Genomic DNA, 27,013 nt, shown 5'->3' on the forward strand with positions numbered 1-27,013 from the left:
GGTGTCTGCAGCCCCAGGCCCACCCGTCACAGCTTCAGGTCTCAACACCTGAGCAACAAGGAGAAAAAACACTTTTTCTCCTTGTGAAGCAACCTCTGCCTGCAGCTCACGACTCCAAACATGAGGGCCGCCCTGTCCTCCCTGGCCAGGCGGGAGGAGGGTCTCCCAGGAAGCCCTGGTGCTGTCCTGACCTTGCCCTGGTGCCACTGCTTTGGTGACTTCCAGCTTATGCCCCTGACCCCAGGGAGCAAGCCTCATGGCCCCACAACATCCAGGCACAGGACCTCAAGCCTGTCGGTTTCCTGGGTGTTAGAAACGGTCCCACATACGTCAGCATGGCGTGGGAGGACCTGGGGGTCCCACCCCTACCCCCTGTGCTGGCAGAGGTCCCGCCTGCACCTGTGTCCACCTCTGCTTATCTTCTACTCGACAGATGCCACCTCCAGCTAGGCCCTCACACCACCAGCCCCTCTGACCAGGAACCAGTGGCCACCCCCAGACCCCTGCAGTGTTCTCTCAGCTCTGTAACACCCATCCCCCACACCCCACAGGTGAGGCTGGGGCCGGTGGGACTCATGTCAGAATGGGAATGGAGCCCATTACGCCCAAGACTTGCTGGGGGGCAGACAGGCATGTGGAACTGATTCTCAGAACCAAGGTCATCAGTAAAGCTACCATGCCTGCCTCAGGGCCATGCCCGCTCCACATCCTCAGGCACCCTGATCAGCAACCAGCATGTACCCATGACCCCATCCTCCAGCCCCTCCGCCCAGTCTGCCCTCTGGACAGCCTCCCGAGAGCCATGCAAGTGACCGACTCCACCTCCCCTTATGGAAACCACTGCCTCCTCGGCACCAGGGACGTCCTCGGGCTGTGCGACCCCACAGCCACCCCGTGGCCAGGGGGACGATGGCCAGGCCCAAGCCGGGGCCTGATGGAGCCGCCCAGGGCTGTGGACAACCTGGCCGAGTGCTCGACCCCCACACGGCCGACCTGGGTCCTTTCCTCTGGGAAGCTGAGGAGACGCAGGCGGGTGGCACATAGTTAGTTCTCTTTATAGACTCTGGTTGTAGGAACGGTGCCTGCGGGCCGCCGGGGCCACCACGCGGACAGGGCTGGGCTATTTACAGGCCCACCGAGAGGGCTGTACCATGGCGCCTCCCGCCAACGCTCAGCCAGGACTCCAAAATAAGTCAGAGCTGGCCAGGCGGGCGGGGTGGGCAGGGTGGGGTTGGCAGGGGCTGTACACACAAATTCAGGGGCTGGGCCTCAATACTGTCAAGGGTGGGGGCTGTAAACATGGCCGGGGGGCCCTGCCCACCCCTAGTGGTCTGTAACTGGACACAGCGCAGCCGAGAAGGGCTGGGCTCAGGCGTCTGACAGGCAGCTCTGGATCTGGTCCACCCACTGCTGGGCCGACGGCACGTCCTGGGCACAGAAGTTGTAAACACGACGAGTCGTCTTCACCTGGGGAGGGTGGGCAGCTGAGTCCTCGGCCCACCCCACGGCGTCCCCCTGCCCGCCCGCCCGCCTTCTCCTGCACCCTGGTCACAGCTCACATCGAAGAAGGCCTTCTCGTCCACGGTCTTGGGGGCGCCCATGGTGGGCGTGCCAGACACCACGGCCTCCACCTCCGCCAGGTCGATGACCCCCTTGCACTCTGTATCCATGCGGTGGTCGTAGTAGCGCAGCTGAGGGGGACAGGAAGTCAGGGCAGGTCCTCGCCCCTGCCCACCCCGAGCCCACCGACCACTCACCTGGTGCTTCGTCTTGTCCAGCACGAACCAGCGGGCCTTCCAGGGCTTCATGAAGGCCCCCTTCTTGTAGAGGGTGCCCTCGTAGGACCTGCGTTGGCAGTGGACCGGGGCCATCAGCCCAGCCAGGCCCAGCCGTCCCCTCCCCTCCTGGCCGGTCCTAGCAGCAAGACTAAGGCCCCTGTCCCCAAATGACCCAAGGCTGGAGCACTGAACAGGGAGCCTCAGAAAAGCGGAGAAGGGCCCCCCACATCAGAGCCTCGGGTGTCCGTGAAGCGGCCCCGCGCGCAAAGCAGGTGCCGTGGACAAGGAGGAACACCCAGCAGCTCCCCAGGCCCAGAGGTGGGGGTGCAGCTGCCAGGCCCTGGCCTCACCGGGAATCTACTTCAACCTCACCTGGCACCCTGCCTGCCCTCACGGAGCCCATAGCCCTGTCCCTCTGCTCTGCAGCCACCTGGGCTGGGCTATGGTCACTGGTTCTATATCCCAAACCCCTTCCAAGCCACTATCGTGTCCCCAGCAACTGAGCTGATGCTCAAGCCACCATCGGGTCCCCCCACAAGTCCTTTCCCCGAGAATGACTAGAAGTCCCCCAAGGGCACCTGCTCCGTCATGTGAAAGGCCCCAGCCCAGCGGGGGTTGCCTCACACCTGTTCTCACTCTCAGCTGTCTGGAACTGGCTGTACAGGGTGCTGGTGCTGCGGCGGGCGGCCTGGCGGGAGCCGGATGTGGTTGAGCCACTGCTCTGGTCACTGTCCAGGCTGAGGCTCAGGGTGGAACCCACAGGCCCCTCTTGCAGGTATACACCCAGCGAGCGGCGGTGGTGGGGCACACTGGACACCAGTAGAGAACTGGGGGTGCCCTGGGGGCAAGAGATGGGCCTGTGTCAGTGCCGGGCGGCCTGAACCACCTCCTGGCAGCAAGCCCACCCAGCCCCCAACAGCCACCCCCGCTCACACGTCCGTCTGGCCGGCCTTCGAGGCGCTGGGCAGCCTTCACCCGATCCCAGTGGTCCTTCCACCGCTCGGGGGGCCGGCCCAGCTCGGTCTCCAGCCGCTGCAGCTCCTGGGGAGAATGAGGGAGCCAGCGTTATTCAGAAGGAGCACCAAGCCTGGGACAGGAAACGGGAGAGGGCTAACGTGTGTAACAGGACAAGAGGAGAAGCGGGGGGGGGGGGGGGGGGGGGGGCGGCGAAGGTGCAAAATCAAAACTTCAGCTGGAAGTTATACCAACAAGCAAGAGGCGTCACAACATGATCAGGGCAGGACCAATCCAAGCAGGCTACAGCAGGAGAATGGCTGAAATACAGAGAAACCCGATCCCTGCCAGAAAGAGGCATGCTCGCTCAGAACGCAACAACGAAACCGCCGGCGGACGTGCCCTCGAAGGCGGGACGTCCACCTCTGGCCACAACGGTGACCAGCTCCTGACCAGCCGCTGTAGGCAACCATGGGCTGGACAAGTGCGGCCAGAGGCCCTGAGACGGTGACACCAGGGCCACGGCCACAACCGGGAGGCAGAGCCCGAGCCAAGCACCGAATGGCTGAGTTGCGGAGGCAGCCACCAGGAGGCTGGGGAGGCGGCGATGGAGAGGAGGGATGGCACAGAAACCACACGGAGGCCTCCTGAGTGTTTGGCCAAACTAAACTGCCACGTGCCAGGCAAGATGTCAGAGGCCTAAGCAGCTACTAAGGAGCTGTGAGCTAAAGCCAAGCCTGGAGGGGACGCACTGCGGGGAGATGAAGGAATGCCAAACACCCGGAGCAGGCGCTGCGAGAAACCCAGGAGAGGCCACGTCTGTGGAGCAGGGCTCCTCTGAACCAGAGGGACGGAGTCTCTCGAACTGCCCTAACAAAGCTGAGAAACAAGCCCAGGAAAGGGCAGCTGACACACAAGCCCATTAGCTGCCTACAAGAATAAAATTCAAGACACTTTCAAAAAAGACAACACATTCCTAAAGCTCAACAATATGGAACCCACAATGTCCAGCTTATAAAAAATTATTAGACAAGCAAAAATGCAGGAAAATGAGATTCACACTTAGTGGAAAGGTTAAAGAAACAGCCCCAAAAATGAAATTGGTATTATAATTACCATACAAGAAAAGGAAGAGTTATAATGTTTTAAGATTTAAAGAAAAAGATGGACAAAATGATTGAACAGATGGGAGCTCTCCAGAGAATATAACTATTAAAAAATTCTAGAGCTGAAAAACATCTAAAATGAAAAATCAGATAGGCTTAAGCGCACATAAACATAAGAAGAGAAATAAACTTGAAGACAAGGTAATAGAAATGCTCCAAAATGAATTGCAGAGAGGAAAGCTAAGAGGGAAAACAGACTAAATGACTCTGGGAAAATCAAGTCCCAGAGGAAAGAAGGGAGAATTGTGAAGAAAAAAACTTTTAAAAGAAATAATAGCCTAAAGTGTATTAAACTTGATGCAAACTATCATCTCAGAGTTAAGGTGCTTAAAGAGTTCCAAGCAGAATGAACACAGAAAAACCATGTGATGGTCAAATTGTTGAAACCAAAGATGATGAGAAAAATCTTAAAGGTGGTAAGAGAGAAAAAAAAGGGGGGGGGGGTGTATTATATGCAGTTTATAAGCAAAAGAATGAGCGCCAACTTTTAATCAGAAACACTACAAGCCAGAAAACATCTGGAATGATATTTTTAAACTGAGTATAAAAAGCTGTCAATCTAGAATTCTATACACACAGAAAACACCCTTTAATAAATACAGGCACAATACAGACATTTTCAGGGGAACAGAAGCTGAGGAAACTGTCACTGGCAGACCTGCACTACAAGGAACAGTCAACGTCCTTTAGGCCAACGGGGATAAGACTAGATCCGATCTACAATCAAAGAGCAAAGAAGACTGAACATGGCAACTACAGAGGCTTTTTCACGTCCTAATCTCCTCAAAACCAGGCTGACTATGTAAACACCACCGCTAGAGTGTATCTGTAACCCAGGTGAAGTGAACTGCAGAATGACCACATGACAGGGGTGGTGAGGCGGGTGCTGCTGACTGGGTCCGTGTGTAAGGTGGCACGGAGAAGTTAAGATTGTTCAGTCATCCCTTATCCGCAGGGACACATGCCAAGACCCCCAGGGGATGTCTGAAACCGTGAACAGTACACCAAACTGCCATGTATACTATGTTTTCTCCTGCACAACATACCTGCGGTAAGTTTTAACTTACAAATTAGGCAGACTGAGAGATTACCAGTCGTAATACTAAAGTTGACTTATGCATTGTAGGAAGTTATGTGAATGGGTTTGGGCTGTTATTTAGTAAAACAAGGGTGACTTCAACCGAGCACTGCAATACTGTGAGTCAATCTGACACCCAAGGTGACGACTCCGTGGCTAATAGGCAGGCGCGTCGGCGGGGGGAGCGGGAGGGAGGAGGGTTCTGGTGCTGGGCAGGACAGCAGGTGCTGCAGGGACTCATCTTGCGACTCAGAATAATGCGCAATTTAAATTTATGAGTTGTTTCTGAAATCTTCATTTGTTATTTCTGGATCATAGCTGATTACAGGTGACTGAAACCATGGATGGGTAAGGGAGGACTACTGTGGTCCCTCACAACCACTGAAAGTAACACAGAGAGGAATAGCTCAAAAGCCTGCTAAAATAAACACGGAATACGAACAAATAATTGTTAGGAAAGGGACAAAAAAATTAAGTAGAAAATAAGATGCTAGACTTCAACCAAACCACATCAACAATTAAGTGTAAACGGAGTAAAAATTCCAATAAAAGCAACCGTCAGAATAGATGAGACGCAACCACATTCTGAGTAAAAGAAACACATCTTACACGTAAAGGCCCATGCAATCGAAGTCAAAGTATAGACAAGAACGTGCCACACGGGTGTGGGCTGTAAGGAAGTTAGTGGCACAATTCACTCCAGACCCCAAGTCTGTTCGTGTTCCCAGAGAGAAAGTGGGACTCCCTTCTGTTCCCTGTGCTTGTGGGCCACCTTCACCCCAAACCTGTGGCCCTGTGCTCTCCGAGTCCCTGGCGGCAGGTGCCCTCAGGCCAGGCCCAGTGCGGCCCTGCTGAGCCCTGTTCCTGTTGGTTTGCACAACCACCTCCCTGAGACGAGGGGATTAGCACCTCTCCTCTCCCAAGGAAACATGCTCCAAGATGCTGAGAGAGTCCCCCACAGCCACTCAGTCAGCCTGCCCAGGGCCTCCTGACTGCTGGGCGTCCCTCCACCCCAGCCCCAGCCCCCAGCTCACAGGGCTCTTGCCTGTCCCAGGGCCTTGGCCCCAATAGATCCCGATTCCTGAGGCCCAGCGTCACCCCCAAGCTCCCAGGGCCACAGGCACGTTTCTCGGAAGGGGACACGAGGCAGGTGAACCAGAAGAGGGGTGGGAGCTGGCGCACCAGGACCTGGGAGAAGCTTGCCTTCCCTCAGGGCCGACACCTGGCGGCAGGGAGCGTGCACATGCCCAGAGAACCCGGGTTCCTGACAGCCCCGGTCACCACTGCCTGCATCCAGGGCAGGGCAGGCCCCAGCAGCCTGGCCGGCAGGTGAAGGGCAGGGCCACTGGGCACAACACACGCGCGCACACCCATGTCAGGGCATGCGGTGGGTGGGGCCCGCACGTACCTCCAGCAGGCGTGAGATGGCATCGGGCTGGGCCCGGGGACGGCTGTCGTAGCAGGGCCACACCACGCGGCGCCTGCTCTGGGGAGCACCCCCGTCAGGCCGCTCCTCCTCCGGGGGCTCCGGGGACACCTGGGCCAGCTCCCAGTCGTAGGGGGGGCCCTGGGCCAGCGTTTCCTCGGTGTAGAAGTCCCACACCTTCAGGTTGGACACGTTGCTGTAGGGCCGCAGGACCTGGGGGCAGGTGTGGCATGAGGAGCTGGGCCAGGAGAAGCCCACTTGCTCAACCAGGCCCTGCCCAGCTCACCTCCGTGTCCTCGGGCGCATACATGTAGTTGTAGAACACGGGCGTCCTCTTGCTTAGCCGGTCCACGTACTCCCACACAGACCTGCAGGCCTGAGGGCCCTTGCGCTCCCCCTTCTCCTCGTACAGCAGCCCTGCAGGGGGCAGCACTGAGCCCCACCAGCCAGCCCCCACCCACCCTGCCCCAACCAGCACCCGCACCCTACCTTGCTCAATGCGCTCATAGTCCGAGTCCAGCAGGAAGGTCCGGAAGCGGCGGGACACGTGGTGGTAACCAAGAAACTTGAGGTAGAAGGGACTGAACTCGAACTCCATGGGGAACTGCAGGTGGACCTGTGCAGGGTCAGAGGTTAGGGGTCAGGAGCCAGCGACCAGGACCCGGGGGCTCAGCCTTCCACCACAGCCACCCACTCACCTGGTACACACAGTCCAGGAACTGCAGGAAGACGGGCGTGAAGCCGCTGCTCTGCCCGGCCAGGGTGTGGGCCCCTCGGTGGCTGAAGCGATGGCCAAAGGACAGCCACTCCTTCTCCACCAGCAGGCGGAAGCCCTCCAGCGTGCGGTAGAAGGGGTCCGAGAGCAGCTGCACCAGGGACACCACCTGCGTGGTGATGTCCCAGCCGTCCTCCAGGCTCACCAGCACGGAGGAGCCCGAGTCCAGGAGCTCCACCACCAGCACCGACACATGCAGCAGCTTGTGGATCTGCAGGACCAGCAGACTCAGACCAGCCCGACCCACACGTCCCCAGGAGGGCAGCCAGGTGGGCGATGCACCCAGGGTGGCTGGCAAGGTAGGCACAGCGAACAGCCGGCCCCTGCTGCCTCCTGCCCTCCCCCGCCCCCAGCACTGGAGAGGTGGCCCGTCCTTGGGATGCACAGCACCCGCAAAGGACAGCAGTGGCCCTGACCTGGGTGGGAAGTGGCCATCACTCCCTCCCAGGGCCCAATCCTGCTGGATAAGTGAGCCAAGACCTCCGCTGCCCTTGGCAGCAGTGAGTGAAGGGCCCAGCACCCGGGGGAGCCTGAAGCCCCTCCCCATCTCCTCACCCCCCGACGGCCCTCGGCCACAGTCAGGGCAGGGGCAGTGCAAACCTGGGTGAGCCACTCCGAATCCTCCAGCGAGCGCAGGAAGGAGGTGGGGCCGGACTCGAAGGCCTGACAGCCCGGGACACACGCCTTCAGCAGCTTCTTGAAGCTGGTCTTCACCTGCCGGGCCTCAAACACCTCGATGGACACCAGCTCCCACTGCTGCAGGGGGTCTGGCCGCATGCCCTGGAGGAGGGTAGCATGGTGAGACCTGCCCGGCTCCAGGCCCCACCTGGCCCCTTGCCCCCACCAGTCACCTTGAGCTGGGCCTTGTCCCCAATGATGTAGAGGGCTGCACGCTGGGGCCGCAGAAAGCCTGGGTCCGGGGGAGCCCCGTTCGCCTGGGGGGGGCCCAGCATGTCTCTGCCTGCTAGCCGGGAGCCCACATCACCACCGAGCCCACCACTGCGCCCGCTGGCCCGAACACTGCCCCATTTACCTGCACGGAGAGACCAGGTAAGCCCCCGAGCTGGGCCAGGCACCACTTACCTGGGGCTGAGCTCCCGGGGAGGCGGGGAGGCCAGCAGGACCCTGCGGTGCCTGAGCTGCGTCAGTGTTGGGGCAGGGGCAGGACTCGGGTGCCAGGTTAGTGCCCAGGGCTGTGGGAGGGCTGGGTTATGCCAGTCTGTCGTGTGGGGCGTTAGTGGCAGGCGTGAGGGGACGTTAGTGCCCACGATGACTCAGTCACACGGGGGCATCTATGCCAGGTGTGGGGAGCCAGCCTGAGTGGATGGTACGGTACCTCGGGGTGCGGTCCGTCTGGAGGCCGAGGCCGCCATGGGGTTGGACAGCGTGGTGACCCTGGCTCTGGGGCTGGGCACTGGGGGCACAGCAGAAAGAAGGCTCAGGCCTAGCCCAGGCCCATGGGTGTGCCCAGCATGGGGTCTTGTGGACCAAAGGGGCCACATGCAGGACTGGGTTCCACCAAGCCCCGCAGGAGCCCCAGACAGCAGGGTCCGCGCCAAGGCCCAGGCCCAGGGCCTCTGTGGGAGGCCAGGGAGCGTTTGGCTAGGGCAGGTAGGCAGGGTCAGAGGAGGCAGGAACCCTGGGCTCCCCTTCAAACACCTCCTCTACGGCCTGTCCCTGGGCCCCTGGACCACACGGGCACGGCCCCAAGCTGCTCACAGCACATCCCACCAAGCAGCCTCTCCCAGCAGCAACCAGGGAGCACGCTCACTCCCGGCCACAGGCGGCCCAGCCCCAGCCCCAGCACCGGGCTGAGTGGTGCTGCCCCCGGGGAGGAAGGCCCGAGGCTCATGGGCTGGTCCGGCCCAGCTAGAGGCACAGGAAACCTCTCCAGGCAGCTGCTCCAAAGCCTGCACCCCGCCCTGGCCACCTGAGGAGGCAGCAGGGACACGGCCCTGCCCACGAGAGCAGTCTCCAGACAAGCCCCACGCAGCCCCTCCACGCGGGACAGGAGGCACACCCAGGAGGACGTGGCGTGTCCTTGTCATGTGGACAGAGCCGGGGCTGCTCTACGCACAGCTGAGGTGAGCAGCGAGGGCGACAGGCCACGCCCTGAAGCTGGGGAACCAGGAGGCTGTGGACAGTCAGAAATGCCCAGGTGGCCGCAGGGAGAGGCAGGCACCAGGGAGGGTGGGTGGCAGTGCAACAGCGTACCCACAATCACACGCAAAGGTGGCCTCTGATGTGGAAAAGCAGAAGCCACGAACTAGAGCACGCTGAGGAGTGAGAAGGTCAGATCTGTGCCCCAGAGGACATCCCCATGAGCACCCACCAGGCGGCTGGCTGCCCGTTCCCAGCCCCCTTGTCCCAAGTGCCCAGCAAGTGGTGACAGACAGGGGACATGAGCCCTGAAGAGTGGGCCGAGGCCACAGGCCAGGTTGGGAGGGAGGCTGCTCAGGCAGCAGAGGGAGCGTGTGAGGGCAGGAGGGGCAGGCGAGGCCCTCATGCACCTGGAGCCCCTCCTCCACAGGCAGGGGTGGAGGATGGCAGACTTGGGGACTCAGGGTGGGCAGAGTGGGAAGAATCAAGGATGGCGTACGGGCTTCTGGAAGGCTTGGCCTGTGGGTAGTACCACCAGCCCCCCAAACCTGCCTGTCACCCCAGCATGTTAACTGCAGAGAAAAACGCGGACAAGCACGAGGGTAGGGATGGAGGGAATCAGGAAGGCCTGACCAGGAAGTGAGCATCACATTCCCTCTGCACCGACGGGGCGGGACTCACGGAGAAGTGGCCCTCATGTGGCACTTGAGCCACGGCAGCCAGGGGGAGACAGGGTCAGGTGGGGAGACGGGGTCAGATGGAGACGGGGTCAGGTGGGGAGACGGGGTCAGATGGAGACGGGGTCAGATGGAGACGGGGTCAGGTGGGGAGACGGGGTCAGATGGAGACGGGGTCAGATGGAGATGGGGTCAGGTGGGGAGATGGGGTCAGGTGGGGAGACGGGGTCAGGTGGAAGAAATGGAGGCAGACGGGAGAGACCAGGTTAGACACGGTGAGGGGGGCAGTGGGGGGTCGGGGTCAGGCAGAAGCCTATGGGATCAGGTGGGAAGGGGGATGCAGAAGTAAGTGCCTTGGAGTGTGACCCCCGAGGAGGACCCTCCTCCCTAATTACAGAATGAGGCCCTCATGGGTGGTTCCCGTCTGAGCCTCTCCCCGAACCCAGCACCCACCTGGCTCACCTCCTCAATAGGTTCCCCACCTGTTGCCCAGGAGGCCAGACCACCCCTCTACGGGGGCCAGCCTGCACCAGTGTCCCTGCAGCAACGGGCAGGGTGCACTGATGGCCCCTAGGCCCTCCGCCCGACGTTCAGGGCCTGGGGCCTTCTCTGCGTGCAGGGCAGAGCCACAGAAGAGGGCGGGCTCTTGGGCAGGGAGGGCATGGACAGAGGGAGGGCGTGGACCACCGGGGACAGCGGGTCCAGTGTGCACGGAGGAGGCCATGGTGGGGAAGGGATGGGGAGACCAGTGCAGACCAGGCCCAAGGGGCCAGGACAGGTAAGGAGAGAGCCAAGAGGTAGGCTGGCTGGATGGAGTGGGCCATGGGACACTGAGAGGATGCAGGAGGGATGGGACCAGACGGGGTTCTGAGAGCTGTGTCCAGGGACGACCAGGTGGTCGGGGAGCGCAGTGAGGGGATAGGAGTGGTCAGAGCAGGGGCTCAGGGCACTTACCTGGTCCCATGCTGGGCCTTCTCCCTCGTCTCAGACCCTAAACATTCTGCCCCCTCAATGGCCTGCCCTCTATAAATGTCACCATGACCCCAAAAAGTCCTCTGGCCCATGAGCTCCCTCACCATGGCCGCCCATGTGGACTGAGGAGAAGCCGCTGAGTGTGTTGCGGCCCGATGTGTCAGCGTAGCGGGGCATGGAGCTGACCACGGCCTGCAAGTACTTCTCCTGCTCCAAGCTGCTGGAGTCCGTCTGGGACTGGCCTGGGGGAGGAGGCAGAGCTGCAGCGGGCACGGGGCATGGGGCATGGGGCACGGGGCACGCGTGAGGACGAGGAAGGGTACCTGGAGAAGGCGCGTTCTGGGCCTTAAAGAGACCGACGACACCCTTGCCGTGCAGGCCCCCCGAGCGCAGCAGCACAGCCTTGGAGCGCCCACTGCGCCAGCAGACCACGGGGAAGCGGTTCTGGCGGTAGCAGCGGGAGACGCGCTGCAGCGCATTGTCCTGGACGCTCTGGGGCACGATCAGCAGCCCCGGGTAGCTGTGAGGAGGGGCGTGAGGTGAGGCGGCTTGCAGGCAGCATCCCAGCCCGCGGCTTCCTAAAGCCCACCGGCTGGAGATGGAGGCCCCAGGCCAGCACGCACCTGCGGCAGATGGCATACATGCGGTTGACCGGAGAGATGCGGAAGGGCTCGGACTTGGCGCGGCTCAGGCTGCTGCTCAGCGTGCCCAGGCCCAGGCGCTGGTAGTCCCTGCAGCAGGCCCGCTCCACCAGGCTGCTCATGGTCATGCGGTCGGAGGGCTTCAGGGCCGAGGTCGGGGTCAGCGTGCCGGGCTCCAGCTCCTCGGACACTGGGCGGGCCAGGCAACAGGAGTCGTCACCCCCACAGCACCAGAGCCTCTGCACAGAGGTCTTCACCCCGACCACCCGGGGCTGCCCACACCACCTGAGATCTCGTCTTCCTGGTCCTCGGGGGGCTGGCCCCTGTGCTCATAGCTGGGGGGGTTGTACTTCTTCCGAGTGACGTGCTGCCGCCCCATGGTCTTCTTGGCGTTCTTCACGAGGTTCCGGGACAGGGTCCTGGGTGTGAGTCAGCAGTGAGCAGACAGGCACAGGGCCTCACCCAGCGGTCTGGGAGGCGTCCCGCTCCACACCTGAGAGAGGGACCCTTGTCCTTGGTGGCGCGGGGCGGCCGGCCGGGCGTGTGCCCCGAGCCCAGGGTGAAGGCGAAGGTGCTCCGGATATCCAGCGGGTACCGCAGCTTGTGCAGCTGCTTGCGGAAGAGCTCGGCCTTCTCGGACCCCACCTCCTCGTCGAAGGCCATCTTCAGCAGCTGCGTCAGACACAAGGTCTCTGAGGTCTGGGCGGCCCCGGGCCTGGCTACGACCAGAGGGGGCGAGCCTACAGGAAACCCTGTGCCTTCCTAACGGGACGGATGGTCAACACCCTGTGACCAGATGGGCCCTGGGGTCGGGGGAAGGCCCCTCGCCTCTGCGTCGCGCTGTGCACACCTGGGGCTGGCGGGTGTGTCGCCACAGGGGAGCGCCGCCAGCACAGGGCACGTGGGCCCTCGCCACTGGCCAGTGTGGCTGTAAGGCGGAGGAGCGTGGCCTCTAACCGCGCTTCCTCCTCCTCCGTGTACGTGTGGGTCGTACTGAGCTTATGCAGCACACTCCAGACACAGACTCAAAGGTTGGGGCCCCGTAGAGCAAACAGGAGCGCCCCCAAAGCTGGCAGATCACCCACTGCATCCTGCCCCACCCGCGGGCCCACCTGGAACGTGCAGGAGCGCAGATGCAGCCCGTCCTGCGGGATCTGGTCCACGGGGGTCAAGACGCTGATGCGCTTTTCCTTGGTCAGCGCGGCCACCGGGAAGGAGCGGACCACCACCTGCTCCCCCACTGCGACAGGCGGCACAGAGTCAGGGGACGGGAGGGGACAGGTCCCAACCTCGGGGTCCCAGGGCTCAGGGGGCCGGGCAGGTGGAGGGAAGCGGTGACCTGCACCCGAGCGGGGGAAGGAGAGGCAGGGCGAGTCCTATCGTTCCAAAGCCCCGGGTGTGGGCAGGGCAGAGGCATGCCCCAAGGCTCACCCAGGGGGTCGGTGGGCATCCCCGTGAAGATGACCCGGTAGGTGGTGAGGAAGACGGCGCCCTCGGCCGGGAGCACTGCGGGGCCACCCCCGCTGCCCCCGGAGCCCTCCTCACGCCCGTCGGGGAGCAGGTAGACACGCAGGCCGTCCAGCACACACTCCTCACCGGGCAGCAGGTGAGGCCGTAGCAGCTTCGGCTGCTCAGACACAGAAGCGGCACTTCAGGACCCAGCCCAGGCCCCGGGGCCCCGCCCCGCCAGGCCCCACACACCTTCTGGATGGGGGGCAGCCTCTTGCTCTCGCGGTGCACGGCCTCCAGGGTCTCGATGTGCATCTGGACGATGTCTGGGAGACAGCAGTCCTCACCCGGGGCCACGCCCAGGGCCCACGGGGAGTGTTTCCAGACCCAGACCCCCCATACCTGGCACCATGACATGCAGCCCCTTGAGGTGGTCGCTGGTGACCCCACTCTCTGTGCAGACCTTGTCCACGAAGCGATTGATGAAGCGGACAACAGCCCCAGCTACGTCGCAGGTCTCTGCATCCTCAAAGCCACTCTCCGTGTCGTAGCTCTCGGCCACGCTGCCCGCCATGCTGGGTTGGGAGGGCATGGTAGGTACAGGCCTCACAACTGAGCACCCCCCCCTGCCACAGGCCCATGGAGGCCCACCCACCTGCTGGTGACCAGGCTGTTGCTGGCGCTCTCCAGGTCGCCCAGCCCCGCGCGCTCACGCAGCAGGCGGCTCTTGCTGGAGTCGAGGGGCAGCAGCAGGTAGCTCATACGGTTGGCATAGTGGATGGCCTGGCTGAACACCGTGCTCTCCTCCTTCTGCACCAGCTCCTGCTGTTTCTCGCGGCTCAGCATGGGCCACAGACGCCGCTGCTCGGATGCCACATCCAGGGCCGAGCGCTCCTCCTCTGCAGGCTCCTCCCAGCCCTGCCATAGCCGAGGGTGAGCCGGGACGGGCCAGCCCTCCCCCGCCCCTCCACCTCCCAGGCCCAGGGGTCTCCGCGCACCTGGGAGGGGTCTCGGTCCTCGGCAGGTTCCAAGTAGAGGGCCCGGATGTGGGTCTGCACATCCCCGTAGAACATGGCCTCCCAGAACTGGGGCGTGCTCCACACCACGTGCTCCTGCACGCAGCTGTACGCAAACTGCGTCACCCCCGGGCTCAGCTTCTACAGAGGCCAGGCGGGTGTCAGCAGGGGCAGCGGGAAGGGGCGGGGGGCACACGGGGCCACCAGCACTCACCCGGCAGAAGGCAGTGACCAGGGGCAGCAGAGCGGCAGCGATGCCGTGCTCGTCCAGGGAGGTGCAGTCCTACGGCAGCGCCAGAGCTGTCAGACCTTCCCCCAGGCCTCGCCTCCCAGGGCACCCACCACTCTGGTTCCTGAACCTTCCCCAGGCTGCCCTGGGCTGTTCAAAGGTTCGGGGAAGGACAAGCCAGCACCCACCCACAGACCAGGGCCTCCCCCACCTGCTGGCAGTGCCAGGCACCCTGCGGGCCCCGTGCCGGCCGCCTCACCTGCAGGCAGCAGTTCATCATGCGGACGACGAAGTCGAACTGCTGGTGGTCCAGGACGGCGCGGTTCTGCTGCACGTGCAGGTGCAGCTCCTGGGCCAGGCAGCGGCGGGCCGCACGCCCCTTCAGGGCCCTCAGCACGGCCGGGAGCAGCTGGGGATGGAGCACAGAGGCGGAGGGCATGTGACTACACAGGGACCATCAGCTGTGCCGTGGAGAGGCGGGTCCCAGGCTGTAAACACAGGACCCTCAGAAGGTGTCTAGGCGCTGGGACTTCAGGGCTCCACACAGGACCGCGCGTGTAGGCGGAGACAGGAGGATGCAGGCTGCACTGCATGCTCCCCAGCCAGTGCGCAGACGGGCTCTGAGCACAGCACAGCACAGCACAGCTCAGCGAGCTCGCCAGGCCTCTGCATCCAAGCACAAGCCTGCTGCGCACTGGGAAACTAGGAACTGCCGCCCCCGGGGCCCACGCGGCTGTGGCAGGAGGAACCCAGACAGCTGTCCCGAGGCCCCAGCTGTCGTGAGCACCACCACAGCAGTGAGGGGGTCCCCTTTTCTATCAGTTTTTTAAAAAAACACACGTGGGCCAACATGTTTTGTGAAGGATGGAGAAACCTTTGGGGGGTGGGGGCTGCAGGAAAGGGTAAAGGGACCAAGTATATGGTGATGGAAGATGATTTGAATTTGGGTGATGGGCACACACCGCAATATACAGGTCACGTGTCACAGTGCACATCTGAAACATACGTGAGCCATTAACCAACGTCCCTCCAATGAATTTAATAAAAAGAGAAAGTTGAAGGAAATGGCTCTCACTGAACCCCACTGAGGTGGGGGGACCTGAGCCCTGGCACCCACTGCCCTCCCTGCCAGCCCAGCTCCTGCCGCTGACGGAAGGTGAGCAGACCCAGCGGGGGCCCAGCGCTCCCACACCAGCGTCCCCCACGCCCAGCGCCCTCACCTTCTTGGCCTCGAGCATCTTCCCCTCGAACACGTATGAGATGCAGTTTCGAACCACCTCCAGGCGGCGAGCGCTGTTGCCATGGAGCCCGCTGCTCCGCTCCAGGATGGCGGCTGGGGAGCAGAGAACGCACTCACCTCTGACCTCACACCCACCCGGGCCACACTCAGGGCCTCCACCCCATTACGCACTCATAGGGGGCCCCGAGGGCACGGTGGTCCTCCTCTCGGCCTTCACAGCGGGGGGTGCTCCCTGCATCTTGGCCGTGGCCTGGTCCACGATCCACTGTACCATGCCCTCGTCCAGCCGGGGGAAGGGCCGGGGCGCCCGCCGCAGGTGGCTGGCCTCCCCGGGCCTCTGCACCTTGTGCATGGCCACGGCGGGGTACGGGTTCTCCTGGGGGGCACAGGGAGCGTGGGCGGGCAGACCAGGGCTCCCAGAGCTCCCAGGGCTGGGGCTGCAGAGTGGCCTCCTGGGCCGCCCACCCCGGTGCCGCCCACCTACGTTTTTGTAGAGCTGCTCCGCCAGCTCCTTGACATGGCGCAGGACCCGCTGGGGGTGGCTCTCATCCGCCCGCATCCGTGCCACCTCGTGGGCCACCAGCTGTGGAGAGGCAGCATCAGGCCCTGACCAGGCTGGGGAGGGGGGGGGGCTCCTCCCAGAGGGGGCAGGGCACACCTCATCGAACAGGTCCGTAGGACGGTAGGGGACCCCGCGCTCCGACACGAAGCCCGCGAAGGCCATGCCCTCCAGCACCTTCATCAGGAAGTCGTCCTCCACCAGCCCACGCTGGCCCAGGAAGGCTGCCTGGGGGCACGAGGAGGTCAGCCCACAGGCACTGGCTGCTGCCCGCGCCGCCGCGCCGCCCTGATGCCCACCTTGTGGAAGCGGATGACGGGCTCCGGGTGGATGCGGACCATGTGCAGGCACCAGCGGTAGCCCTGCAGGAGCTGAGCAAAGAGCCGCAGAAAAACAGCCCGCAGCTCCTTGTCCTGGTCACAGGTGAGTGCAGGTGAGTGCCCAGCCCCGGCACAGGCAGCCCTCACCCTCCACCCGCTCCCGGCTCCACCTCCTCGAACCCAAACCCTGTGTGGGCCCTGCCCAGGCCTCCCCAGGTGCCTCAGACCCTCCTCTCCCTCCAGCCCCCTCCCTCCAGAGCGCAGGGGTGCCTGCGACAGCACTGACCACCACTCCTGCCCGGGGCCCTCGGAGCTCAGCGCCCCCCCTCCCCCGCGGCCTGTGACCCGCCGCAGGGTGGGCGCACTGTGCTGGCGGCAGGCCTAAGGAGAGGGCACAGGAAGGCATGACCCCACCTGCATCTTCAGGGAGGAGGAGGATGTTGTGGGGGGTGGGAAGGCGAGATCCGCCAACTCCAGCTCCGGGTCCAGGACCTAAGCAGCGGAGAGGAGCGCAGTCAGGCCCACCAGCCCAGGCGCTGAGCCCCCGTCCTCCCGCCCTCCCCGCCCTCCCCGGCCTCACCATGCTCAGCACGCTGTGGGTCTGGCTCTGCAGCGGCTCCGGCAGCGGTGGAACGTGTACACACTCGGGGACCGTCACCGTCCCTCCATCCAGGTCAGCCACAATCACATCCAGCTGCGGACCAAAGGCGGCGTGTGGTCAGGGACCCGCAGTCCAGCCAGCAGGGCCTGGAGCACGGGCGGACACAAGCACGGCCCTCACCAGCTCCTGGGTCTCTGCCTGGAAGGCTGCGTTGACGCCGATGATGAAGGGCGTGGGCGTGCTGAGGACCTCCAGGAGCTGCGCCGGCAGGATGGGCACGTAGGTGAAGCTGCAAAGGCCAGGCTCAGTGAGGTGGGTGCCACAGGAGGGGCTGGGCGGAGGGGCCCGGCGGCAGCAGGGGCCGGGGCAGGCACCTGTATCGGAGCGGGAACAGCAGGGCCAGGAGTCCCCGGCAGGCGTCTGAGAGGCGCTGGTAGCTCCGGGACAGGAAGAGCACCTTGTGCTCGGTGAGGGCAGCACAGAACAAAGACAGCACGTTGGTGATGCCTGAAGGGAGAGGACAGGCTGGCAGGCCCCGCCCCACCCCACGTACAGTGACAGCCTCAACCTCTGACCCCGGCCGGGGGGGGGGGGGGGGGGGAAGGGAGGCCTGGCGCACGGGGCAGCGGGCTCACCTAGCTGGCGGAAGAGCAGGGCCACACTGCAGCGGCTGATGGGCAGGGAGTCAGTGAGTGGGGTCTGGATGACCTGCCGGTCACCCGCCCCCAAAGAGATGGTTCTCTGTGGGAAGAGAGAGACCGGTGCTCAGGGGCCCGGCCCAGACCCGAGTCAGCCCAGAGCTCCGTGGCCTCAGCAGGCCTGGGGGGCTGACAGGGCCCGAGGTGAGACTGGCCGGGGCAGCGGCAGGCCCGAGGGAAAGGCCACACCAGCCTCTGCTGGCCCGAGCAGTGCTGCCCAGAGAGCTCGGGGCCTCTGACCTGGGGCAGGGACGGGCCTGGGTGGGCAGAAGAAACAAAGAGTCCGTACCACTCCGTCCTCAACAGAGTCCAGCTGCACAGGACAGACGGGCAGAGAGACACAGTTAGACACACTCGCACATGGTGGCTCGGACAGAGAGGCTGAGCATCCAGAGACAGCACCCCCAGGAGCGAGAGGGCAGACACACTGACAGGTGCCAGGCAGAGAGACAGGCGAGACACGGACACACAGGCGAGCAGGCAGGCCAAGGAAGGATGGCAGCTGGCAGTGCACCAAGACACACACGCGTGTCCAAGGCCTGGGGCCGTGCTCCGCCCAGGCTAGACTGTGGAGTTCCTACAGCCCCACCCCCACAGCCAGGAGCGCAAGGAGGGCCCAGCCGCTGCCTCAAGACCCACCTGTGAGCCCCCAGCCAGTGGGATGATGCAGGTGAGCAGGTTCCCGACCACGGTCTCCAGGCCCACGTTCAGGCCCTCCACGTGGATGGTGTAGATGAGACCCAGGCTGTTCTGCAAGAGCCACAGAGGAGCATGGCAGCAGCTGGCGGGAGACCCACGCCCTGCCTCGTGCCCTGGCTGCCCGCCTCACCCTGAACACCTCCACGTGGTCCAACCGAGACACCAACACCAGAGTCTTTGGAGCGAACAGCTGGCCAGGCGGGCCAGACGTGCCAGGTGACAGTCGCCCTGAGCCTCCCTCGTCGGCTTCCTCTTCCCTCCCAGCAGCGTCCTCCGAGCACACGGCTTCCTGTGGACAGAAGCCTGTTCACCCGGCTTCCAGGCAGGTCCAATGAACCCAGCGGGAGGACATGGGTGACTCTTCCGGAAACTCCAGGCTCCATGGGGTTAGGCGCTGGGACAGCCGCAGACAGGGAGACACCCCCAGGGGCAGGGGCAGGGGCAGGGGCAGGGGCGCAGCCCCAAGCTGACCTGCGTGGGCTCTGCTGGCTCCCAGAAGGTCAAGCAGGCACAGTAGTGCCGCTCGGAGTTGATGTCAGTGAGGACAGCAACAAAGAAGGTCGGTGGGTTCCTCTCAGGACACAGCTGCCACCCGCTGGGCTGGCAAAACTGTGGGAAGGTGGGGTCAGGGGTCAGCTCCCTCTGCACCCTGCCACGGAGCATGCGCACAGCCAGGGCCTGGATGCCAGGTTCCAGAGCAAGCAGCTAGCACCTCCCTGGGCCACCAGGGTGCACCTCACCTCCTGACCTCACCCACCCCCCACAAAAGGGAGTAATAGCCTAGGTGGGGTGAAGACCCTGTGGGGCAGGACATGGTAGTGAGGAGGGAGGAATGACAGGATGTGGGAACCCAGCACCCTGCCAGCCAAGCCAGAGGCCCTGCCCCCCACCCTCCGAAGCAGCTCAGACATCTCCTTGTCCCTAGCGGGGCCTGGCCCCCCAGCAGCCAGCACCTCACTCACCAGCTCGATGCCCTGAGGGAAGGGGTTATCCTCCCAGTCCTTCTCCGGGAAGCGCTGCAGGATCTGGCCCTGGCCTTCCCCACTCCCTGAGGACAGGAGCAGGTGGTCAGAGCACCTGCCACCACCACCACCCCCGCTCCCACCAGGCAGGAGCCTGGAAGCCCGGGTGGAAACGTCCCCGCCCCCGTCCTCATCTGGCACCAGGCTAGCCTCAGCTCCCACACCTATAATTTCCCTAAAAATAATCCTGAGAGAGGCCACTAGGCAGCCACAGATCCCAGGGCCACCAGAGGGCAGAGAGAAGCCCTGCTGTGGGACCGGGGCCTCTGTCTCACTCCCACTCCCAGGCCTGGCCCCAGTGTCAACACCCCCCACCCCCCCTCCCCCGCCCCGCAGAACCCACCTGCAGCCTGCACGCCAGCCGACTGCACAGCACACCCCTCCAGCCAGGGGGCAATCCTTCCATACTGTCCTCCAGCCAACCCCCAGCCTCGGCACTAGGCCCTCACGATGCCCCCAGCCTGACAGGTAGGCACCAGGACAGTGGGCGCCCGGCAGCCCAGCGCCCAGCCCTACTCCCTGGCTCTGCCTCACCCGCCAGCCAAGGCTCACTTGAGAGGCACAGAGGTCTCAACGCGTTGTCTGTGGCAGGGGAAAGACCACTGTGCCCACGGCCTCAGAGACAGAGCACCCCCTGAAGGAGTGCCAGCGAGCTCTGAGGAGTGCTGAGGGTGGCACAGGAGGCCACTGTGCACACAGCCACCCCAGGGCCAGGGAGGAGGCCCATGTCCCTGCTGTGCTCTGGGGAAGCTGCCTGCCAGCCTAACTCACAGGGTGCTCCCGAGACCCATCCACTCCTTGGAACCCCAGGGCCCACTAAGCCCCTCTCATCTACTTCCCCCACTCCGAGCCCGGGCACTGCCCCAGGTCAAGGTCACACCAGCGGCTCTTACTCATCCCAGAGCCAAACCGGAGGCATGACCGGGCCCTGTTGGGGGACCCTCGCCTCTCGGGACTCTGGGAGAAAGGACACAGTCTCTGTTCTTCCTCCAGCTCCCACCCCGCAGGGCAGCAGAGTGAACCAGGAAAACACAAGCCTCCCACCTTCCCCTCCCACACACGACCCGCAGGCCCTCCCCTGCTTGGCGCAGCTTCGCCACTGCCCAGGGCAGCAGAGGGCAGGGTCCTGAGGTCGGAAAGTGCCCGCTCAGGAGACCACCTCCTGGTCCTGAGGCAGCACCAAGGCCGGCAACAGGAGGTTCCGGTTGGCTGGAGGTGGCGCTGGAGGTGGCAGTGAGGGGCCTGACTCACAAAACCTCAGCTTCCTGCTTCCCGCCTCCCCGCCCCCCCCACCCCCAGCACGACACTCACTCGGAGATGAGGTGGCAGACAAGACGAGGTGGGGGAAAGGGACAGGTGTCTGCTGGTGCCACACACACAGGCCCACAGCCCACCACGACAAAGCCTCTGGGGTCCCTCCAGCCCTCCCAAGGGCCACCCTTGCCCGGCCCAGGCTGGCGTGCCCGAAGGGATGGCTCCTTCCCCCAAGCTCTCCCTGGAGGGCTGACTGGTGTGGGCTCCAAACCACATCTGGGCCCAGGTCTGGCTGACACCCAGGGCTCACCCAGCTCTTGCCACGAGGCAGAGGCGGAGGAAGGAAGGGGGTGTGTGCAGCTCTGCCCCACAGCCTCCCGCCCAGGCCAGGCAGGCAGCTCTCTCAGCAGCCTCTTCCCCCAGGACGTGGACAGAGTAGCTGGCATTGTCCACCGCCCCTTCCCTCCCCATTCATCTCATCGTATGAAACATCAACTCTTACTTGCAGGGCTCCACCCTCCAAAGAACCACCTGGAGACGACTCCTGAATTGTCCCAACTACCTAAGGGGCAGGTGGCTGGGCAGGGCAAGGGGTGCTCACATCACCAGCACCTTCTCTGGACCACGATGACCCCAAACTTGACCTCCAGGTCTCAGCCCAAACTGCGTCCCTTCCTTCAGGCAGATGTCTGCTGCCCGAGCCTGGGCCTGCAGGACCTGCCTCCCTCTACCACACCCCTGATTCTTGTACACCTGTTGGCTGGCTGGGCCAAATGGGAGCTCAGTGAGCAAGAAGCTACGTCTGTGTATCCAGCGCACACCTGAGCCTGGCACAGACCGCAGCCTAATGAGGGCTCGCGGAATGCACACAACTGGCTACACCACCATCCGCCCACGGCCAGCCCCACTCACACCCCACAAGCAAACAGGTTCCTCAGTCAGAGTGCAGGCAGCTTCCGGGGCCCGGGGGCGCCAGGCAGGCAGGCCTCCCTGGAAGAACACGCCGTAGAGGCCTGGCTCTCCTGACCCCTCTGAGACCCCAGCCCACACCTCAGTCTGTGCTGGCAGGGGCCAGGCTGCAGCTGGGCTGTAGGCCACACCCTGAGGCAAGGGTGGGTTCTGCCACGTCTCCCAGCACCCCCGTCCGAGGGAGCCCTGTGGCAATGGAGGTGATTTGCTGCTGCTCCTTGCCCCACCAGAGCTGCCCCTACCCCCGGGACCAGCACAGCCCTGCGTCACATGGCGGGTGTGTGTGTGTGTGTGTGTGTGTGTGTGTGTGTGCGCGCGCGCGCTAGGAGGAAGGGCACTAGGTCCCCTGAGACACAGACAGGGACCAGAGCTTCCTCTCACAGCCACATCCCGGCAGCCAGTCCCGTGTGGGCTGAGGCTGACGAGGGGCGGGAGAACACAGGGCATGCGTTCTGTCATCTGCTGGCAGCACCCGTCACCAGTGCCAGGCTCAGTGCCTGGAGGCCGCCTGGGCTAGCCTGCACTGTGGGCAGAGGCCAGGGAGGTGCACACGCCCTGGGACCAGCCCAGCCATAGGAAGAGCAAAGGCAGGCAGCACCCTCCTGCTGCTCCCCCCCTCCCCACCCCCCGCCACTGCGCAGGACACAGGATGTCAGAGGGGCTGCAGCCTCACAGGGGCTGGGCGCTCTGGAGCCCCATAACCACTGCTCGCAGCCTCCTCAGTCAGGCCAGACCCGAGGTCTAGGACCCTTCGCCTCCCAGGTGGGGGCTGGGAACCAACCGAGGCCACCCAAACAGCCCCAACCTGCTCCAGAGGGAGGGCAGGGCAGGGGTGGGGAGAGCCATGGGCACAGGAATGTGGCGGCTCAGCTCAGTCAGGACCGAGAGGCCAGGCCATGGGATGGAAGGGGGTCTCCTCAGATGCCGGGGCAGGGGGGGAGCAGGAGGGTCCGGCCCCTAGTCCCTCAGACGCTTGGTCAGGTCAAGTGCATCTCTGGCTCCCAAAGACACAGCCAGCACTGGCCACGCGGCGTTGTCAGCAGACACTGCCAGGGCCCTCCCAGCCGGGAGGTGGACAGAGGGATCTGTCTGGCACCTGAGATGTTCCCAGACCAGCCCAGGGTGCCTGTGTTGGTGTGGAGGTGTTCCCACTCACCAAGGGGGGGGCATGCACCCTCTTCGATGAAAGAAGGGGTCCCTCCTTCCCCCCTCTCCCCTCCCCCCTCCCTCTGGCAACACTCTGGGACTCAGCACAGGCCCTGCATCCACAGCTCCGGCAGGATGTCCAGGTCCTCTCTCCCAACGCCTCCACCGAACCCAAGGACCCTGCATCCCTGCCCTAATGTCCTAGGCCTCCAGCACGCAAGGCCCCTCCTCCTCCCACGGAGGTGCCCGTTCCGTCTGTGCCCAGGGGTGTCCGCACACCTGCCGCTCGCCACTGACAAGACACCCACCACTTCCTGGAGCCGCCATGTGAACAGCTTCATGTGTGTGTCCATCTCATGCTCATGGCAGCCTGGCAGGTCTGCATGACTCATCCCATCTGCAGATGAGGAAACTGGGGTGCAGAGGGCCTAAAGACCGGCCCAAGGTCACAGAGCTAGCAAGTGGCGAAGCAGGGACTGCTGACCCACACAGTGCTCCTCTGCCCTCGGCCCCACGGCAGGCCCCCCACTCGTGGGCTTGTTCCTCACAGGGGTGGACAGATCCTGCCAGGGAAGCCCTGCGGCTGGTGGCTGGCCAGCAGCCTGGAGCAGTGGTCCCGGGGCTCCAGAGCCCCACCCCCAAGGCAGTGGACAGCCTGGGAATCACTCCTTCCTGCCACTACGGTAAGTGGGCACTGTGGGCTCCAGCCTTCCCCGTCCTGCTCAAAGGGCACATACATGTGGGGTGCATACCCTGTGAGCACATACGTGTCACAGCAGCTTGTTATGGAGCCCACCCATGCCTCCCTCATATTCACCCTCGATGCCCCACACCTGCTGTCACACCGCCAGCATGCTCTCTGCCTCCTCGGGCCCTACCCACACCAGCTTCAGCATCATCAGCCTCCAAACCTGCTCTGCACACGCAGCCCCCGCCCAGCACCCTCACACGGGGCCAGCCTTGCTCCCTGGATCCCATGCACCCCTCTGGCCTGTACACCACTGACAGTGTACCCACCGTGTGCAGAATGGTTCTTGCCCATGAGAACTCCGTCTCTGGAGGAGAAGACACGCTCCCCACAGACACAGACGGTGTCAGGGGTGCATTCAGACAGACGGGAACAGAGAGGGGGAGCGAGTCCTGAGTGGGAGGGCCCTGAGCAGGGTCTGCAGTGTGCAGGGCCCAGCAGGCAAGGAGAGGAAGTCTGGGTCCTGGGTGGTGACTAACAGCAGGACTGACAGCAGCAGGGTGGGCGATAGGCTCAGGGTTCAGCCCAGCCTGACCACAAGCCATCCCCGACGACACACTGCCCACAGCACGGCCAGCCCCTCCAGTGGGTCTAGGACCAGGCACCCAGCCTCTCTTCCCCGAGCCGGCTGCGCACAGGGCACCAGCAGGGAGACCTGGGTGGGCTGCCCTGCGAGAGTGAGGTCAGGCACACAAAGGGCTGTGCAGGGCCTGGCACAGGGAGCTGCTCCCCGGGTGCTGATGTCATGGCCGGGCTCTGGGTTCTCCTGTCCCTGCGCTGAAGGGCTCTGGACACGGCGCTGACCCCAGACAGGCCCTCCCGGACACGGACAGCAGGCAGCACGCTGACCCCCGCCCCGGGCTGGGCTTGCAGGCCTGAGGACGTCGGCCCTCTGCCAGGAATGCTCTTCTCTCTCGCCCATTTCCTCCTGAAATCCTCCAGCTCCAGCTCCAACACCACCTCTAGGTGAAGTATCCCGAGCCCCGAGCCCTCGCCTGCACCCCGCCCAACCGCCTGGGCCTGAGACACCCCGCGCCGGGCCTGTGCTTCAGGCCGGAGGCACCGGGGTCAGCGGAGGGGCTCGTGAGCGGAAGATCGTGTCGCCTGAGGCAGAGCCACCCGGCAGTCGGCCAAGGCGGGGAGCCCGTCCCACCCATTGGGAGTCGGAGGCCGACTGCCCGGGCCTCGCTCATCCCGGCGACGCCGAGGCGCAGCCTGACCCGGCTCTGCCCGAGTGCGGCGGCAGGCGCGGCCCGATCCATCTCACCGCCCGCCTCGGACCCAGGACCTCCGGACACGACCCGGCGCGGCAGATGCCCCGGACGATCGCGACGCTGGCCCGGCGGCCTCGGCCCGCCCGCCCCGGCCGACCCTCTACGGCCCCCGGCACTCACCGCGCGGGTGCGGCCCGAACGCCACCAGCACGAAGTAGTCCGCGAGCCGCGCCATGGCGAGGGGCGGGCGGGCTCCGCGGCTCGGGGACGCGAGGGCGGCGTGCTCATGGCCCGGCCCCCGCCCTTGCCCGCGCTCTCCGGACGCCCGGGGCCCGCTCCGCGGCGGCGGCGGCCAGGGCTCCCGCCGCCATCTTCCCAGCCAGCCGGCCCGCCCGGGCGCGCCCTGCGCTTGCGCGGCTTCGCTCCGCCCCCCCAAGGCAGGTCCCGGAGAGACGCGCTCCCATTGGTCCAGCCCCGCGGGCTCGGGGCTGGGGGCGGAGCCCCGCCCTCACCGAGGGCTCCAGGCCTAGGCCCCGCCCCCGGGCGGGAACAGCGACGGAGGCTCCCGCGGGTCGGCGGCTGGCGCAGCCCGAGCCCAATGCTCCGTGCGCGGCGCTGTCAGCCCGGAGGGAGGCGGCGGGAGGGCCTGGCCCCGCCCGCGGATCCCCCGATGAGCACGGGAGGGCCCGGGACATCCCCTCAGGACCTGCCTTCCTGGCGGCAGGGGCGGACCCTGGCCCTGCCCTTAGGGTTCCCAGCCGGAGGGGGGCTCAGCCCCCCTGGAATCCCCATGCAGGTGGGGTGAGACATTTAACTCGTGACCATAAGAAAGGCTGCTGCAGCCCTAACCGGTTTGGCTCAGTGGATGGAGCGTCGGCCTGCGGACTGAAGGGTCCCAGGTTTGATTCCGGTCAAGGGCATGTGCCTTGGTTGCCCGCACATCCCCAGCGGGAGGTGTGCAGGAGGCTGCTGATCGATGTTTCTAACTCTCTATCCCCCGCCCTTCCTCTCTGTAAAAAATCAATAAAATATATATTTTACATATTAAAAAAAATAAGAAAGGCCTTTTAAACTCAGGTCCCACTTCTGGCAGAGTTTAAGGCGCAGGCCCTGGAGGCCCGGCTGGGTGCACACCCAGGACCCCCGGCAGTGCCCACCGCCTTTGAATTGGGGCTGACCAGGGAGAGTGAATGAAACCGGACCCAGCGACGAGAACGGAGCCCACCAGGCTCCCCTCCCCACCTGAGTGCACAGGCCCAGGCACAGCCTCCCCTGATTCTGTCGGGTATGGCCACGGCCGCTTGAATTGGTTTCCATCACTTACAGCCAAACGGGTCCCCCCACCACCTGAGCCCAGCACTTAGCTTGTGCAGGAGGTGTGTGTGTGGGGGGGGGGGGAGGGGTGCAGTGCCCCTGGGAAGTCCTCAGCCTGGCGCCCAAGCCCAAAACGGGCTCTCCCCAGCCCTCATGCCCTGAGGAGCCCATTTCTGCAGCCCTCTCAGAGGCACCTTAGGGTCACGGGCAGGTTTGGGGGTTCGCTCTGGACCATGGTGCCCCACTGAAGTTTCTTGCCGTGGAGTTTCCTGCACTCTTCATTAACAGGTCCCCCTCAGGGGTGCTTGCTCCTGCCTGCCTCCTCCCCTTCGAAGGTGCTGTGCCTTCCCTGCTCTCCCCCAGGCCTTGCTGCAGGGAGCGACCCTCCCTGGTCCCACGGCTCCTTGGCAGCCTCCTTCCCTGCTTTTACCCCACCCCATGTGGCTCCCTCACCCGTCAGCTGCCAGTGTCATGGTCCCCACCTCTCTGCCTGGTTTTCACCGTCCCCATCTGGCAAACCCCAGACACACACAGTCCTGCCCACCCGTCTCCTGTAGCCCTGCTCCACGGACAGTGCAGATGGCCACCGTGACCCATGGCCCAGCCTTGATGGACGACCCCGCTGCCCAGCTGCTGATGTCTGGTCAGCTCTCCTCCACTCCACACGCAGTCTCCTCAAACCTCGGCCCCCACCCCCAAGGGCCGGCCCCCTTCACAGAAAACACAGGAGCCACCCTACGGTGAGCCACATGTGGCATCCTCACACCCCAAGCCCGCCTCCCTTACCCCACCTCCTTCCACAGCCTCCTCTCTGCCTCTTGCTGTCGCTCCCCAGGCCTCCATGCTGTCTTTTCCTCTCCAGTGATCCTTGCCATCAGCGTTAAACGCACTCTCTCACCTTAAGGTGCTCTACAAAACTGCCCTTGACCCTAGCCAGTTTGGCTCAGTGGATAGAGCGTTGGCCTGTG

The 27,013-nt window shown here is 64.1% G+C and overlaps 1 protein-coding gene across 3 annotated transcripts; it reads right to left on the reverse strand.

Annotated features, from left to right (window-relative positions):
- Nucleotides 1-1,039: 1,039 nt before the first annotated feature.
- SBF1 (SET binding factor 1) lies at nucleotides 1,040-25,118 on the reverse strand. Of its 3 annotated transcripts, XM_054719673.1 has the most exons (40): nucleotides 24,912-25,118; nucleotides 19,341-19,426; nucleotides 18,850-18,987; nucleotides 18,509-18,667; nucleotides 18,319-18,429; nucleotides 17,617-17,722; nucleotides 17,356-17,488; nucleotides 17,162-17,270; nucleotides 16,961-17,074; nucleotides 16,795-16,872; nucleotides 16,360-16,473; nucleotides 16,160-16,288; nucleotides 15,986-16,084; nucleotides 15,673-15,877; nucleotides 15,482-15,594; nucleotides 14,521-14,670; nucleotides 14,247-14,315; nucleotides 14,015-14,173; nucleotides 13,672-13,934; nucleotides 13,419-13,591; nucleotides 13,269-13,342; nucleotides 12,999-13,194; nucleotides 12,680-12,807; nucleotides 12,061-12,239; nucleotides 11,853-11,986; nucleotides 11,550-11,757; nucleotides 11,250-11,446; nucleotides 11,031-11,168; nucleotides 8,514-8,591; nucleotides 8,029-8,210; nucleotides 7,778-7,957; nucleotides 7,101-7,388; nucleotides 6,892-7,018; nucleotides 6,689-6,819; nucleotides 6,385-6,615; nucleotides 2,712-2,819; nucleotides 2,405-2,616; nucleotides 1,758-1,845; nucleotides 1,560-1,691; nucleotides 1,040-1,467 (listed from the first exon to the last, which is right to left on the reverse strand). In XM_054719673.1, exons 1-40 carry the CDS (start codon nucleotides 24,964-24,966, stop codon nucleotides 1,369-1,371), a joined length of 5,673 nt encoding a protein of 1,890 aa, XP_054575648.1. In that variant the 5' UTR covers nucleotides 24,967-25,118; the 3' UTR covers nucleotides 1,040-1,368. The 3 variants fall into 3 exon arrangements, with proteins under 3 accessions (XP_054575648.1, XP_054575649.1, XP_054575650.1); XM_054719674.1 differs by lacking the exon at nucleotides 8,514-8,591; XM_054719675.1 differs by lacking the exons at nucleotides 1,040-1,467; nucleotides 1,560-1,691; nucleotides 1,758-1,845; nucleotides 2,405-2,616; nucleotides 2,712-2,819 and having other exon boundaries at nucleotides 6,501-6,615; nucleotides 6,711-6,819.
- Between the last annotated feature and the right edge of the window lie 1,895 nt (nucleotides 25,119-27,013).

The sequence above is a fragment of the Eptesicus fuscus genome, chromosome 7 (assembly GCF_027574615.1).
Source record: "Eptesicus fuscus isolate TK198812 chromosome 7, DD_ASM_mEF_20220401, whole genome shotgun sequence".
Lineage (NCBI taxonomy): Eukaryota > Metazoa > Chordata > Mammalia > Chiroptera > Vespertilionidae > Eptesicus > Eptesicus fuscus.